This window comes from Tachysurus vachellii, chromosome 25 (assembly GCF_030014155.1).
Source record: "Tachysurus vachellii isolate PV-2020 chromosome 25, HZAU_Pvac_v1, whole genome shotgun sequence".
Taxonomy (NCBI): Eukaryota; Metazoa; Chordata; class Actinopteri; order Siluriformes; family Bagridae; genus Tachysurus; species Tachysurus vachellii.
In genome coordinates this window covers 15,974,723-15,989,077 of record NC_083484.1, presented here as the reverse complement: position 1 = coordinate 15,989,077, position 14,355 = coordinate 15,974,723, and the positions used below count along the sequence as shown (strand labels likewise).

General features: G+C 39.4%; 2 protein-coding genes across 2 annotated transcripts in view; both read left to right on the top strand.

Moving 5' to 3' along the window:
• sv2a (synaptic vesicle glycoprotein 2A) overlaps positions 1-9,776 on the top strand; it is a 28,507-nt gene extending 18,731 nt beyond the window's left edge. Inside the window, exons 5-13 of the mRNA XM_060861356.1 lie at positions 568-701; positions 1,198-1,287; positions 1,632-1,742; positions 2,140-2,228; positions 2,514-2,678; positions 2,763-2,896; positions 3,690-3,893; positions 3,972-4,131; positions 5,372-9,776. Coding sequence (XP_060717339.1) covers positions 568-701; positions 1,198-1,287; positions 1,632-1,742; positions 2,140-2,228; positions 2,514-2,678; positions 2,763-2,896; positions 3,690-3,893; positions 3,972-4,131; positions 5,372-5,555 — 1,271 coding nt within the window. The 3' untranslated portion in view covers positions 5,556-9,776. The remainder of the gene's footprint in view (positions 1-567; positions 702-1,197; positions 1,288-1,631; positions 1,743-2,139; positions 2,229-2,513; positions 2,679-2,762; positions 2,897-3,689; positions 3,894-3,971; positions 4,132-5,371) is intronic.
• A 1,738-nt stretch (positions 9,777-11,514) lies between these two features.
• bola1 (bolA family member 1) lies at positions 11,515-13,723 on the top strand. Its single transcript, XM_060861600.1, has 2 exons — positions 11,515-11,589; positions 12,836-13,723. Exon 2 carries the CDS (start codon positions 12,872-12,874, stop codon positions 13,316-13,318), a length of 447 nt encoding a protein of 148 aa, XP_060717583.1. The 5' UTR covers positions 11,515-11,589; positions 12,836-12,871; the 3' UTR covers positions 13,319-13,723.
• The last annotated feature ends 632 nt before the right edge of the window (positions 13,724-14,355 follow it).

Sequence of the window (14,355 nt, the reverse complement as noted above, 5' to 3'; positions counted from 1 at the left end):
CCACTATGATTACTATAAAAACCCTTCAAATACATTACATCCACAATGGTAAGTATCAAAACCCTCAAATAACATCATCTCCCACTATGGTAACTATCAAAACCCTCAAATAACATCATCTCCCACTATTGTAACTATCAAAACCCTTCAAATGCCATAACTTGCACTATGATAAGTATCAGAATTTTGTCCAGTATGATGACTGTAAAAACCCTTTAAATACGTAATTTCCCACGTGATAGTACATATAGTACCTTAACATAAAGGTCATAGAGGTAGAATATATGAAAAACCGATGTGGATACACGTTTAGACCTTAAGGATGACTCCTGTACCACTGAGGACAGCAACTTGCACTGTAGTTCACTTAGAATACAACGAATCCACACTAGTAATTAAACTCAGACTTCATGTACAGTAGTAATTCTTGCCTTACTATTACAACCATCCCCTAGTAGGGTAACGGTCCATTTCTCACCCTCTGAATGCCACTATCACATTATTAACCACCAATAAAGTAGCATTCATTGGTAGCATTATCGTAACAGTAAACCCTTTTTTCACCAGGCTGGAGCTTCCAGATGGGCTCTGCCTATCAGTTCCACAGCTGGAGAGTGTTTGTTCTGGTGTGCGCGCTCCCCGCGGTGGCTGCCATCGCCGCCCTCAACACCATGCCAGAGAGTCCACGCTTCTACCTGGAGGTCAGTGTCTCAGCTCAGTTGTATTCCAAAAAGAAAACTAATCTTAATGTAATTTATATTCTGAGCATAAATATAGCTTAAGTATGTTCCTACATGGGTACGGTGGCTTAGTGGTTAGCACGTTCGCCTCACACCTCCAGGGTTGGGGGTTCGATTCCCGCCTCCGCCTTGTGTGTGTGGAGTTTGCATGTTCTCCCCGTGCCTCGGGGGTTTCCTCCGGGTACTCCGGTTTCCTCCCCCAGTCCAAAGACATGCATGGTAGGTTGATTGGCATCTCTGGAAAATTGTCCGTAGTGTGTGATTGCGTGAGTGATTGAGAGTGTGTGTGTGTGTGCCCTGCGATGGGTTGGCACTCTGTCCAGGGTGTATCCTGCCTTGATGCCCGATGACGCCTGAGATAGGCACAGGCTCCCCGTGACCCGAGGTAGTTCGGATAAGCGGTAGAAAATGAATGAATGTTCCTGCATGTGGCATAAAATTTCTCTTTTTATACTAGAATGGGAAACATGACGAAGCCTGGATGATCCTGAAACAGGTTCATGACACCAACATGCGGGCCAAGGGCTACCCAGAGAGGGTCTTCTCCGTAAGTACCAGTGTCTTGGCTTGAAATGAATGTTTGGAGAATTTTAAATGCTTTTCATATTAATTATGCATTCGTTCTAATGAGTTTTCATCCGTTATCATAGCGGGGGAGATCAAAGTGAAACACATTATGTAAACTTGAACTAGTTATATATCAAATAGACAAACTGTTGTTTGATGTGATATTTTATGTGTGTTGCCGTGGATACTGCTTGTGCTTTTTGTGGGTGGCGGAGGACAGGGTGAGAGGTTTGTTAAGAAACGCTGTGTTTGAAGAAATGCATTTAGATGAAAATCTGACGATAAAGGGATATTCTGATTAATTCAATACTGATGTACCACCAGGTGACCAATATTAAGACCGTGAAGCAGATGGATGAGTTGGTTGATATGGGAGATGATACCACAGCCTGGCACCAGCGCTGGAGGCTCAAGCTGAGCAACCTGTTTCATCAGGTACAACAGATAAATATAAGATATATATATATATAAGTACATATGCTCTGACTTACTGTTACCGCTGGTTGTTCTTATAGAAAAAATAACGCATCAGAAGAAGAACATTAATATAAACCTGCACTACTGAGCTAATGTTAAAGAAAAGTATACAACAGCACATGCTCTGACCAATCAGAATCCAGAAAGCAATAGAAATAATACAGTCATATGTGCGTTTGTACATTGGCCTGTCTTTCATCTAATTACGTCAAGCTAGCGATTATAGACCTAGCATACCCTGATTAGCATATTATTCAAGCTGGATAGTTCTGACGTATTTTCAACACATTCATCAGTGTTTTTATGTAACAGAATCTCCTGATTATTTTAATGTCCTGTCATTGTGCCTTTGTAGGTTTGGAGCAACTTCTTGACTATTTTCAATCCAGAGTATCGCCGTGTCACCTACATGATGATGGCTGTCTGGTTCTCTATGTCATTCAGGTAGAGATTCTGAGACAGTGGATATTTAGTGGATGTTTAACATTTCACTGTTTAACATGAACATCCAGATTACAACAGTTTAAACACCCTAATGGTAAAAAATGCTCAAAGCAAGCAGAGGTAGCTTTGTGACAATGCAATAATGCTAATAGGTGGTTTGCTAACTTTGTTGGACTGTTAGCATTGTTTTGCATTTTGGCTAGTTTGTTTAAGTTATCACAGCCTTCTATACTAGTAATGAATGTTGAGGTATTTTGTTTAACAATGCACCGTTCTCCTTCTCAGCTACTACGGCCTGACTGTGTGGTTCCCTGACATGATCAAATACCTCCAAAAGCAGGAGTACAACTCACGCACTAAGGTCTTCATCAAGCAGAAAGTGGAACACATGACCTTTAACTTCACCCTGGAGAACCAGATCCATCGTCATGGAGAGTATTTCAACACCAAGTAAGCACTGCTAAATCTCAAGTAACTCCAAGTAACTCCAAGATTTTCCCAGATCACGAAAACATTCTTCTGGTATTGTTGTAGGTTTTTGAACCTCAAGATGAAGTCCATGGTATTCGAGGACTCCCTGTTTGAAGAGTGTTACTTTGAGGACATCACCTCCACCAACACCTTCTTCAAGAACTGCACCTTCATCTCTACCCTCTTTTACAACACAGGTCAGAACGAGGCTGATTTTCTACCCTCTGTATCCCACTTCGTGTATGAAATCCCATTCGCTCTGCTGTAATTAACTGGACACACATCATCCAGTGTAAAACTCTGTCAGACAGGTACTGTAGAAGCAGACCTCAATCTCTAAGGTTTAGGATTGTTGAATAGAGGATGGCCAGCCGATGCGTTTCTCCATCAGTTAGAATGACCTCATTCAGTGGAACCATGTAATGCAGAGGGAAAGGTTTTAGGTATCTTAGCAACACTGCCTACTTTACTGTCTGTTGATGCTTCATTTTCTACAGAGAAAGCATCTATTCTGATTAAAATTGTAAAGTGTTCTCATCATCAAAGAACATTATTTTCAATGTTTTAATAATACACTCAGAGTTCCTCGGTCCTCAGTGTATGTCAACACTCAGACATACATCAGCTTACGGTATATATGCATACTATTTATAGATCTTTTATACTGGGCTTGATTTTATTGATCTAAATATTATTATTAATATATTTTTTGAATCAGCTCATAAGTAAATGACTGCATCATAGAAAATCGGTTTATAATCATTTCTGTGTGGACTTTAGTGTTTATGTTTGTCTGCACATCTGAACACTGCTGTGTTTATATGTATAAGACGTACTTGTTTTGCTTCTCAAACCAAAGGTGACTGACTGTCCAAAGCAAAAGGTTTGGAGGCTCTGCTGCTCAGTTATGTTAGATTTTCATTATTGCCCTCGACAGAAGTTTATTGCCAATTTATTTCTTATCTAATACGGTTCCTTTCTTCTTTTAAGATTTGTTCAAGTACAGGCTGATCGACAGTCGCCTCATCAACAGCACCTTCCTGCATAACAAAGAGGGCTGCCTGCTGGACTTCAGTGATGAGAACAACGCCTACATGATCTACTTTGTCAGTTTTCTGGGAACGCTAGCTGTCCTGCCTGGGAACATTGTGTCTGCTCTGCTCATGGACAAAATTGGACGCCTGAGGATGCTGGGTGAGCGAGAAAGTTTTAGTAATGTAATTTTTTTAGCGTGGTGCGGTGGATGTTAGCTAACTTTCTTCTCTCCTGCAGCGGGCTCCAGCGTGATCTCCTGCGTCAGCTGTTTCTTCCTGTCTTTTGGGAACAGCGAGTCGGCCATGATCGCTCTGCTCTGTCTGTTTGGGGGAATCAGCATTGCGTCGTGGAATGCCCTGGATGTTCTAACGGTAGAACTGTACCCATCTGATAAGAGGTAAATAAATGTATTTAAATCATGCTTAATAATTAAATGCTTCTATTGCTTCTGTCACAATAGATGCAGGTTAGAAATAACAAATAAACAGATTAATAAGGAGGTTTTAGTGCTCTGATTGCTCCTTAGTGGGTTTGCTGCAGAGCCTCTGCAGTATTGCTTCCTCTTTACAGATCTTTGGGGGAATGTCTGAAAATTCTCATTCAAAACATCTGAAGTCCCAGCAGGCCTGCCACTGAGTAATAGATAATATGGAGTATGAAGATGTGCAATGGCTTGCGGTGCCTAATGTCTTGTATTAAACAGCACCCCCTTGTGGCCAAACCGTTTATCAATAATAATTATTTAAAAATTGTTCTCTCAACAGCCTCAAATTGTTCTCACATAAACAAACAAAAAAACACAGTTTTTGTTACTGAAAAACAAGCTATAATCTTCTGTGACATAATAAGTTTCCTCTTTCACAAAACTAAAAGATGAATTCCCCTGTTAGGGTTTTTAAATCACAAATATGCTTCACTTCTAACACTAGCCAGCAACCTCAATATCCAATAACCTTAATACTCTTTTCCTGAGACGAACTGTAATTCAGACTCATAAATAATGTTCATAAACACTACGTTTGCTAATCTAAGAGATAATTTCAGATATTCTGACAAGATTTTGATTCTTTGCTGTTAACGCTAACCTGGTAGCTAACATGAGCTACCCTGAGGGGTTACCTAAGAGGATTCGTTTATTAATTTTCATAAAGGTTGATAATCTTCACTGCTCTATTTCAAACCTCTGTCCTGACAGGATTTTGAGGCTTTTTAAGCCACGCATGTCCTTCGTTTCTAACCCTAGCTAGGCAGCTAATATGTGCTAATCTTACTGAATGTTTTAATAGTATTCATAAATATTGCTAATATTCACTGCTAATTGTAGCTGACTAGCTAACATTAACTAACTTGACAGGATTCATAGAAATATTTTTTATTTATTTACTTAAAGTTTGGTATTTTATTTTTATTTTATTAGCCTTTTAATTCATTAGTACTACATAAACTAGAATTCATTGATTATCTAATACTCATACTTCATATTGCTCCATCCAACAGACTTTCTTCGTTAGAAACCTTGGCTTGCTAAAACATTAATATAGCCTTTAGATTTTTATTAAATTAGCCTGTAGGGTTTTGGACAGCTTTATATTAAATTCTACACATTATGTCACGTCGGTGTTCCTTTTTCCCCACAGAACTACGGCTTTCGGGTTTCTGAATGCCCTGTGCAAGCTCGCTGCCGTGCTGGGGATCAGCATCTTCCAGTCCTTTGTGGGCATCACCAAAGCCGTGCCCATCCTGTTTGCCTCTGGGGCGCTGGCAGTCGGCAGCTTCTTGGCGCTGAAGCTCCCGGAGACGAGGGGGCAGGTGCTTCAATAGTGCGGCCTCCACACCAGCAGGTGGAAGCACTGAGTTAGGAAATATCCGCCTGCAGTGTGATTCCAATCCCTAATCAATCACAATTTGTCAGATTTGGATTTATATAAAATATCCCCTTCATATTGTTCGTTATGTTGACGGTACTTAATAAGAGGTTAAATAGCTGGTGAGATGCCAGAAAACATCTTAATCCCGTCTCTCATCCAGTCATCAGAGCGATTTGATGTAAATGTGTGAGATTCACTATTAAAAGTCCTGTTTATTTGACATATCTGTACCTTCAGGTGTCAAAGTCCTGACCTCTATAATCAGCGTCCTTACAGAGAGAACAGAGGTCGTGTGTATGTGTGTGTGTGTGTTTGTGTTAAACAACTGCCATTTTAGACACATTCCAGATTGTTTTGTAGTTTGAGCGTGTTAACCCAACAGTGATGAGTTTGCCCTTTAATTTTCATCCACGGCATTACAGTGATGTGAGAGCGTGTCGTCAGTCAGTCGGTAGATCTTTTCTGCACGGACAGTGTTTGCTCTTAATGTGGTTCTGGTGGTTGTTGTTGCTGGTTGTTGTTGTTTTCTTCAGCTCACGATGTCCTAAGGATTTTATTTTTCGAGCGACTGTTGAAATTGTAGAAAAAAATCTATGTTAAGAAAATACGAGATCATAGCTACAAAGAGGAATCTTTTTAAAAAAAATATTTTGGAAAATATTGTGCACGAGGGCATAATGACGAGTAGAAGCAACAGTATGGAAAAAGTGCTCTTCATCCACATCTTAGTGAACTACTGTGTGTTCACATCATTTATGTTGTGGAACAGAAGCGATTCAGTAGTTATGACCCATCGTTCCTACCTTATGTTTCTTAAACGTGCACAAGTTCTCGTCTGCCAAGGACGAAAAGGTTTTATTTTCATTTAAAAAAGAAATAGGAACATTTGAAAAGTGAGGTGAAAAACCATATCAAGCACAAGAAGGTTTGATGAAACGATCCAAGAGTTAAAATGTTAAGGTTTATTTTGAAAACTGATGTAAATGCTGTACTGAATATAAATATACAGTTTAGTCTGTCTGTCCTGAACACACTAATCACTCATATTCAATATAAATATATAAATATATAGCGGAAAAATTTTCAGATGCTGAAATGAATTTTCAGTTTCCAGTGAAATAGTACCATAATGTTTTAGATAGGTTCTACTGGATGTTTGTATATATATATATCAGTTTGCTAAGGTAATATTTTTAAACTAGACAAATTCAGACAGAAGAAATCAATAGAAATGCAATCCGCGCATCACGTGACGTCACGTGAGTGACGCATCTGTCTTTTTCCTGTTCGATGACGGTGATGATAACGGTGATGCGGTACCCGTGTGTGTGTGTGCGTGTGTGTGTGCGTGTGTGAGAAAGTTCTTGCATGTGAAACATCGAGTGTTCCACAGATTTGTATTTATTTAATTATTTATTTATACGAGAGTTTGATTTTATAGTATTTTTTACTGTGGATGTCTGTAGTCTCACACACAGGGTGAAGTTTTTATTGTCGTTAATAACGTCGTCACAAAGGAAGAGAAAAAACTATTAGGTGCCGAAGCGACATTTTAATGAAAACGCTGAACATCCAAATGACGTACAAGAAAAAAGAAAAAAAAAATCAGAGTAAGAGCACACGAATAACAAACACGTCAAATTAACAAACACGAGAAACAAACACTTTTATCCCTTTTTCTTTCGATTATAAACCTGAATGAGTTCCATCTGATAATCTACCAGTAATGACTGCCTTTACACAGATCGTTTAGCAAAGAAATCGATAAAAAAGATGCTTCAGTTTGTAGGTGATGCTCTTCTTTACTGCCATTGTGTAGGATAGCAGCCATATTCTAGATGCACTCAGTAAAAACAACAGGTCTGGTGTAAGAGGTATCACGCTCTTCTTCTTTCCTTTATTTGGTCACGAACCTCACTGTAGCTTTCTGCTATAAATCTGGACGTCATCGCAAACAATCTGAAGCACAATCTGACATCTTCGTTCCAGTGCTTACGACCGGATCACGTTTATACAGTAAACACAGATCTGCGCTGTCTTTATGTTTAAAACATGGCACCAAACATATTTAATATAGTAAAACTTCTGGAAGAGGATCACCTTCTGTTTTATATCACATGTTCATCGCTTTACAACAAGAACAAATATGAGATATAAAATGACGCTTGAGGGACAAATATACAAAAACTCAGAACTCGATCTCAGAACAAAAAGCCCTGAACTCTAAACTCTACCTTTCCTTGTGCTTTAGTTAAAAGTAAAGCTTTAGAGTGACAATGCATGCACCTTTAAACATAAGAGATAAATATTAAAGGTACTTCAGGTCTTATCTCTGAGACTACAGGAGCACATTAGAAGCGTGTTCACGTCATCGAACTCGCTCATCTTCAGTACACGTTTTGTCCTGATCAGTGTCACTGAGGGTTAAACGACTCATTAATTTATATTTCAGGAACGCAAAGCAATTTAATTCGTTAGAAATTGTGTGGATTAATAACCTGAGCAGTGAATAAAAGTAAATTGTGTGTAAATCGCTTACAAAACATTATTACTAAATGTGTTGCATTGCATCAGCTCCAGATGGATCACAGTATTTACGACTCATCTTACAGTCTTATCAATCAAATAATAAAAAAAACTCTTTATGTGTTTATGAAATGTAAAAAGAAAAAAGATCAGGGAATCAAATTAAGATGATTTGAGCTCACGTAGGGAAAAAATATCACAAAACGTGTGAGATTCTGACCTGAAACTGAGACACGTGTGTGAGCTCACGTGCGAAAAAACACAACAAGGAAAATGTCTAAATGTCTGAAAAAGCAAAACAACACAGGTGAAGCACGTGACGTGTTTGTTCACGACGTCTGCGTCATCGAAATAAACCTCCACCAAAACACGGAAACGTGTACAGCGTGTTTCTCTAAAGCGTCACGTCTTTACCGTGTTGTTCTCACACCACGTGATGCGTGTCTCAGTGACGTCATGATCAATTTGTATGTAAAAAAAAAAAAATCAACACGGAACTTGTACATTTCGCCCGTTAAGATTGTTTCTTTTTAAATGTTGTTTTGTTACAGGGTCTTTTTTCTTTGTATTTTTCCTAAAAAACGCTTCACTTTAGTCGCAGTCGATCGCGTGTGCAAAAAGAAAATCAAAGCAATAAGTGACTGACGTGTTTCTCGGCTCCGCCCCCAACCCCGCCCACCTCGTTGACTATAAATAATAGCACACTGAAAACGAAAATACAGTGAAATGACATGTGTAGTGATTAAAATAGGATGAAAAAGACGATTGCTGTATAAATCTCGCCTGTACAAGGCCAGTGTCTCTCGTTCTACAGATATACCACAGGTCTCTTGATGCTTTTGTCGACTCAAATGTATTGCCATAATTTAAATGTGACGGAGTTGATCACTTTATCATTGTACTGTGCTGTAGAGGTTGTAGTTGTTTGTATGTAAAAGTATAAATATGTGCAACAATAATAAAAAAATAACAAATTGAAAAAAAAAAAGACCAAAAAAAAGGTTTAACATGCAAAATAGAGTGTTAGTGTATGGTGTTGTTTTTGTGCTTCATTTTATTTTTTTGGATCTGAGAATGACAAAGACGTAAAGACGTTATGATTTAATATGGAGATTATTTCAATGTTACACCAAAATGGTTGTGTATTAAGGTGTGTGTGTGTGTGTGTGTGTGTGTATGTGTGTGTGTGTGTGTTCGTGTGTGTGTCTGTGTGTCTGTTTGTGTGTGTATGTGCGTGTGTGTCTGTGTGTGTGTCTGTGTGTGTGTGTTCGTGTGTGTGTCTGTGTGTGTGTGTCTGTGTGTGTGTGCATGTGAGTGTGTTTGTGTGTGTGTCTGTGTGTGTGTGTGTGTGCGTGTGTTTGTGTGTGTGTCTGTGTGTGTGTGTGTGCGTGTGTCTGTGTGTGTCTGTGTGTGAGTGTGTGTGTGTCTGTGTGTGTCTGTGTGTGTGTATGTCTGTGTGTGTGCGTGTGTGTCTGTGTGTTTGTGTGTGTCTGTGTGTGTGTATCACTGTGTGTGTGTGTGTGTGTGTGTGTGTGAGTTTTTCAGTCCTTCTGGGAATTTTACTTCAGTCACACAGTGAACAAATCCTGGCCTTTGATGAAATGAAAAACGTACGTGTGAAAAATAAACCTGTGTCATGGAGATAAAATGATTTGCAATTATTGACTTGAAGGTTTAAAATAATCATGTGGCAGCAGAGCAGCATATAATCATGCAGAAGAAGGGAGAGAGCTTAAGGTTTAAGGTTCAAGTCACATATCAGGATGAGGGAAAAAATCTCATTCAAGAGGATGGCAACGGCATCGAGCTCACGGACTGGGACTGAGATGGTTGTTGGGTTGATTATTTGAGAAATTTCCTGTGAATTTCACTGACAACAGTCTCTAAAGTTCCTACAGCACTGTGGTCTGAAGGCGATAAGAAGTCATTTGTGCTGACTGGAAATCTTTTTGAGCTTCAGCTTCTCAGGCAGAGAACAGAAATCTGAGGCTCCAGAGACTCAAACTGGGCAACATAAGATGCACGACTTGATCATTTCATTGAAAAAAATGTATCATATATATTGTGTATAATATAGGACATGTAATGACAGTTAGTTGTATAATCAGATTTCTTCATATTTTTATTTATGCAACACCTCTTTATATCTTCTGGGTTATGATCGTACCAGGATTCTTGTGGAACACTAACAAGATTGTATTATCAACAAACACTTAAAAAGAAAGACCTGGAAATGACAAAATGGATAAATGATTCCTGCAAATATAGTCGAGTCTAATGTAGACCATTCTAGATTGGTTCACCATCAGAGTTTATTTGTCTTATTTTCAAATTAGATTAGATTAGATTCAACTTTATTGTCATTACACATGTAGAAAGAAGTACAAGGCAACGAAATGCAGTTTAGGTCTAACCAGAGTGCAATAGCAGCAAATGCAGGATATACAGTGTTTATAACAGTTAAATAAGTTAAATAAAGTGGTAATATGGAAGTAATTTACATGTGTGTGTGTACTATGAACATGATATACAGATTTACTGAAACTTACAGAAGGATATGTGCAGTAACAAAATATATGGCTAAACCTATAAACAGTGATTTACAGATGTGTATGTACTATGAATATAATATACAGATGAATATATATGTACTATGAACAAATATACAGATGGTTATTACTATAAACTGAAATTAACAGAAGGGGATGTGCTATAGACAAAATATATTGTTATTACTATAAATAAAAACAAAAATATACAGGAGGATATGTACAATATGTACAATGTAAGGCAATGGTGAGCAGCAATGCAAAAAAAAGCGCAAGTGTGCAAATGAACATAGTTTTGTGTAAATAGTCCATTAGTGCAGTAACGAATTGTGGGGTGAGAAATTAGCAAATGTACAAGTGTAACAGTGTAACAGTGTATGTAGGACAGTAGGATCAGCGAGGGGTAGCGAGCTGGTCCTGGTCCGGAGGCACCTGAAACACCTGCCAGAAGGCAGAAGAGAAAACAGTCTATGGGCAGGATGAGAGGAGACCTTAAGAATGCTGCGAGCTTGACGTAGACAGCGTTTCTTCTGGATGTCCTCCATGGCTGGAAGTGGAGTCCCTGTGATGGGCTGGGCGGTTTTCACCACCTGCTGCAATGTCCTGTGCTCTGCTCCCATACCAGACTGTAACACAACCCTTTTGTCTATACCTAGACAAAATACTATATGAACGGTATTTGGAATAATAGTCAGAATATAACAACAATATAAAAAGTGTATAAAAGTCTTCTGATGTTTCTACTGTGTTAGAAGTTTAAATATAATGTTTACAATTTCTGGGAGTTCAGTTCCCTTTTACGGCCACTTGGTGGCAGTGTGTTTTTAGTTCGGCACCGCACCAACGAAGAAGAACAACTGAGTCTGGTGCGTGTTCGAAAAAGACGACGAAGAAGAAGTGGATTGCAGTAAGGTGAGAAAATGAAAGTTGTGTTTAAACATTTAGTTTTTCTGTTTTTTCTTCATTCTAGTTTTAATGAAGTAAATGAGAAACAATGCAGAGTTTTATTGTCGCTACAGTATAATAAACTTTAAGGCAAATTTAATCCCGAGACTCATTAAATATGTTTATATATTCAGGTGCTAGTGTGTGTGTGTGTGTGTGTGTGTGTGTGTGTGTGTGTGTGTGTGTGTGTGTGTGTGTGTGTGTGTGTGTGTGTGTGTGTGTGTGTGTGTGTGTGTGTGTGTGTGTGTCTGTCAGTGTGTGTGTGTGTGTGTCTGTCAGTGTGTGTGTGTGTGTCTGTGTCTGTCAGTGTGTGTGTGTGTCTGTGTCTGTCAGTGTGTGTGTGTGTCTGTGTCTGTCAGTGTGTGTGTCTGTCAGTGTGTGTGTCTGTCTGTCAGTGTGTGTGTCTGTCTGTCAGTGTGTGTGTCTGTCTGTCAGTGTGTGTGTCTGTCTGTCAGTGTGTGTGTCTGTCTGTCAGTGTGTGTGTCTGTCTGTGTGCGTGTCTGTGAGTGAGTGTGTGTGTGTCAGTCAGTCAGTCAGTGTGTGTGTGTGTGTGTGTGCGTCTGTCTGTCTGTCTGTCTGTTAGTGTGTGTGTGTGTGTGTCTGTCTGTCTGTCTGCGTGTCTGTGAGTGAGTAAGTGTGTGTCAGTGTGTCTGTGTGTGTCAGTGTGTGTGTGTCAGTGTGTGTGTGTCAGTGTGTGTGTCAGTGTGTGTGTGTGTGTCTGTCTGTCTGTCTGTCAGTGTGCGTGTCTGTCTGTGTGTGTGTGTGTGTGTGTGTGTGAGTCCTGCTGTGACGTCATTGGGGTACAGTGACTTTGGAGCACAGATATAAAGGAGAAATAGAAGAAAATCTTTCCGTAAGGATTTTCAAACAAAAGGGGTTTCACTGCTGAATCAGAAAAACAAAAGAACAACTTTTACTGCCATTTTGTCAGCGATGTTCAGTCATAGTGTTGGACTCAAAGTCCCAGAATGCATTGCAGCTTTATGTTGCACGTCACATGCCTGAGTTACTGCAGAGGCTTTGATCAGTGCTCTTTATAAAGGGTTAAATCACACTGCAGCACCATCAGAAACTGGCTGAACTGCAAAATAAATCCTGGATGCGATCGATTCTTTTAAACCTTTTCATTTTTTGAAACTTCTGATAGAACCTTGATTTCTCACTAGTCCTCTTTTCTATATTGCTCTGATCTTTATGGTTCTGATCTTTGCAGGTCTGTCATTGCCGTCTTCTTGCTCCTGGTTTGCTGATGTTGTCCCATGTTCGCAGTTTTGTCCGTTCCTCCTCTGTCGCTCTTTTCACTTCCAGACATTTTTCAGCTCATCACATGGAAGCTGTGTCCATTCGACCGGTCGAGGCTTCCATTCGCACCAAACTGACTCAGGCTCTCGCTCCGGAGCACCTGGAGGTGCTGAATGAGAGCCACATGCATGCAGTGCCCCCAGGCTCTGAGTCACACTTCAGAGTGCTGGTGGTGAGCTCACACTTCGATGGCTTGTCTCTGTTGCAGCGCCACCGCCTGGTCAACGAGACCCTGAGTCACGAGCTGAAAACCAGCATTCACGCTCTCGCCATCCAGGCCAAGACGCCTCAGCAGTGGAGCAGCGACCCGAGCGTGGCCAAGAGCCCGCCGTGCCTCGGAGGATCCAAACATGACAGCACGGTGGCAGAGAAGCTCAGATCGGAATCTGACTGATCCTGATCCTGATCCTGATCCTAAGAACTTATAGGCAAAAGAAACACTTTGATAGAAAGTGTTTAGATTTACTGCAGTCTATATAATAATAGACATTACGGAGATCAGCCAGTAGCTGGTCAGTAGCGTTTAAGTGTTGTGTGATTTGCCTGTGAGTGTGTCCGGGATTTTTGACTTTAAACATGCTACATTGAATAAAATTGTAAATGTATACAATTATTACAGTTATGCTGCTTTCTGTATCCTTGTGATTTTGTGCTTAAATATGTCATTTAGTTAAATCTACGTATCTGTTGTCCTGTGAAGACAAGGTGTCTACATATGTCGCTGTAAATTACCTCAAAATACAATGATTCAAATAAACACGCCCAAGCCGGGGGTTGATTGATGTGGGAGATGACCAAATGATTTATAAAATTCACTACAGGAGGCATTGTTTTGTTGATAATTCTGAAGTCTAAACTTATTTGTCTTTTAATCTACTGTTATGAACAGAAGTAGCTAACGTTAGCTTGCTAACAGCTAGCCAGGTTCATGGTGATATCGGAGAACAAATAAACTCCTAAGTTAGCATAATAATCTTTTTTAGAGACAATGAGCTTTTAAAGATTTAAATTTAATCAATAATTTTTCACCCTATTCACATATTTATCGTATGTTCAGGTTGCTATCTCACTGTACTGAGTTATTATCATTATTACAACTTATTACGACTGCAAGTATCTGTGTAATGTTTTTACCGTTTTATTTGTAATATCACTATTTCTGTACAGTATTATATTACTTGTTATATTAATTGTTGTTTGTTGTAAATCTGGGAACAGAAAAGCGCACAAAAGTTTTGTTTTGTTTTTAAATCCACTTGCTAACAGTTTTCCCTCCACCAGGGGGCGACAGAACCCAATATTACACACTAATTAAAGAGCAGTTCGATCGTTGCAACTTTATTTTCATGACCAAACAAAAACGTCATTAATACTGCAGGGATTTAATGATGGTTCCTCGACAATGAATTCGGTTAATATACAGACTCTAGG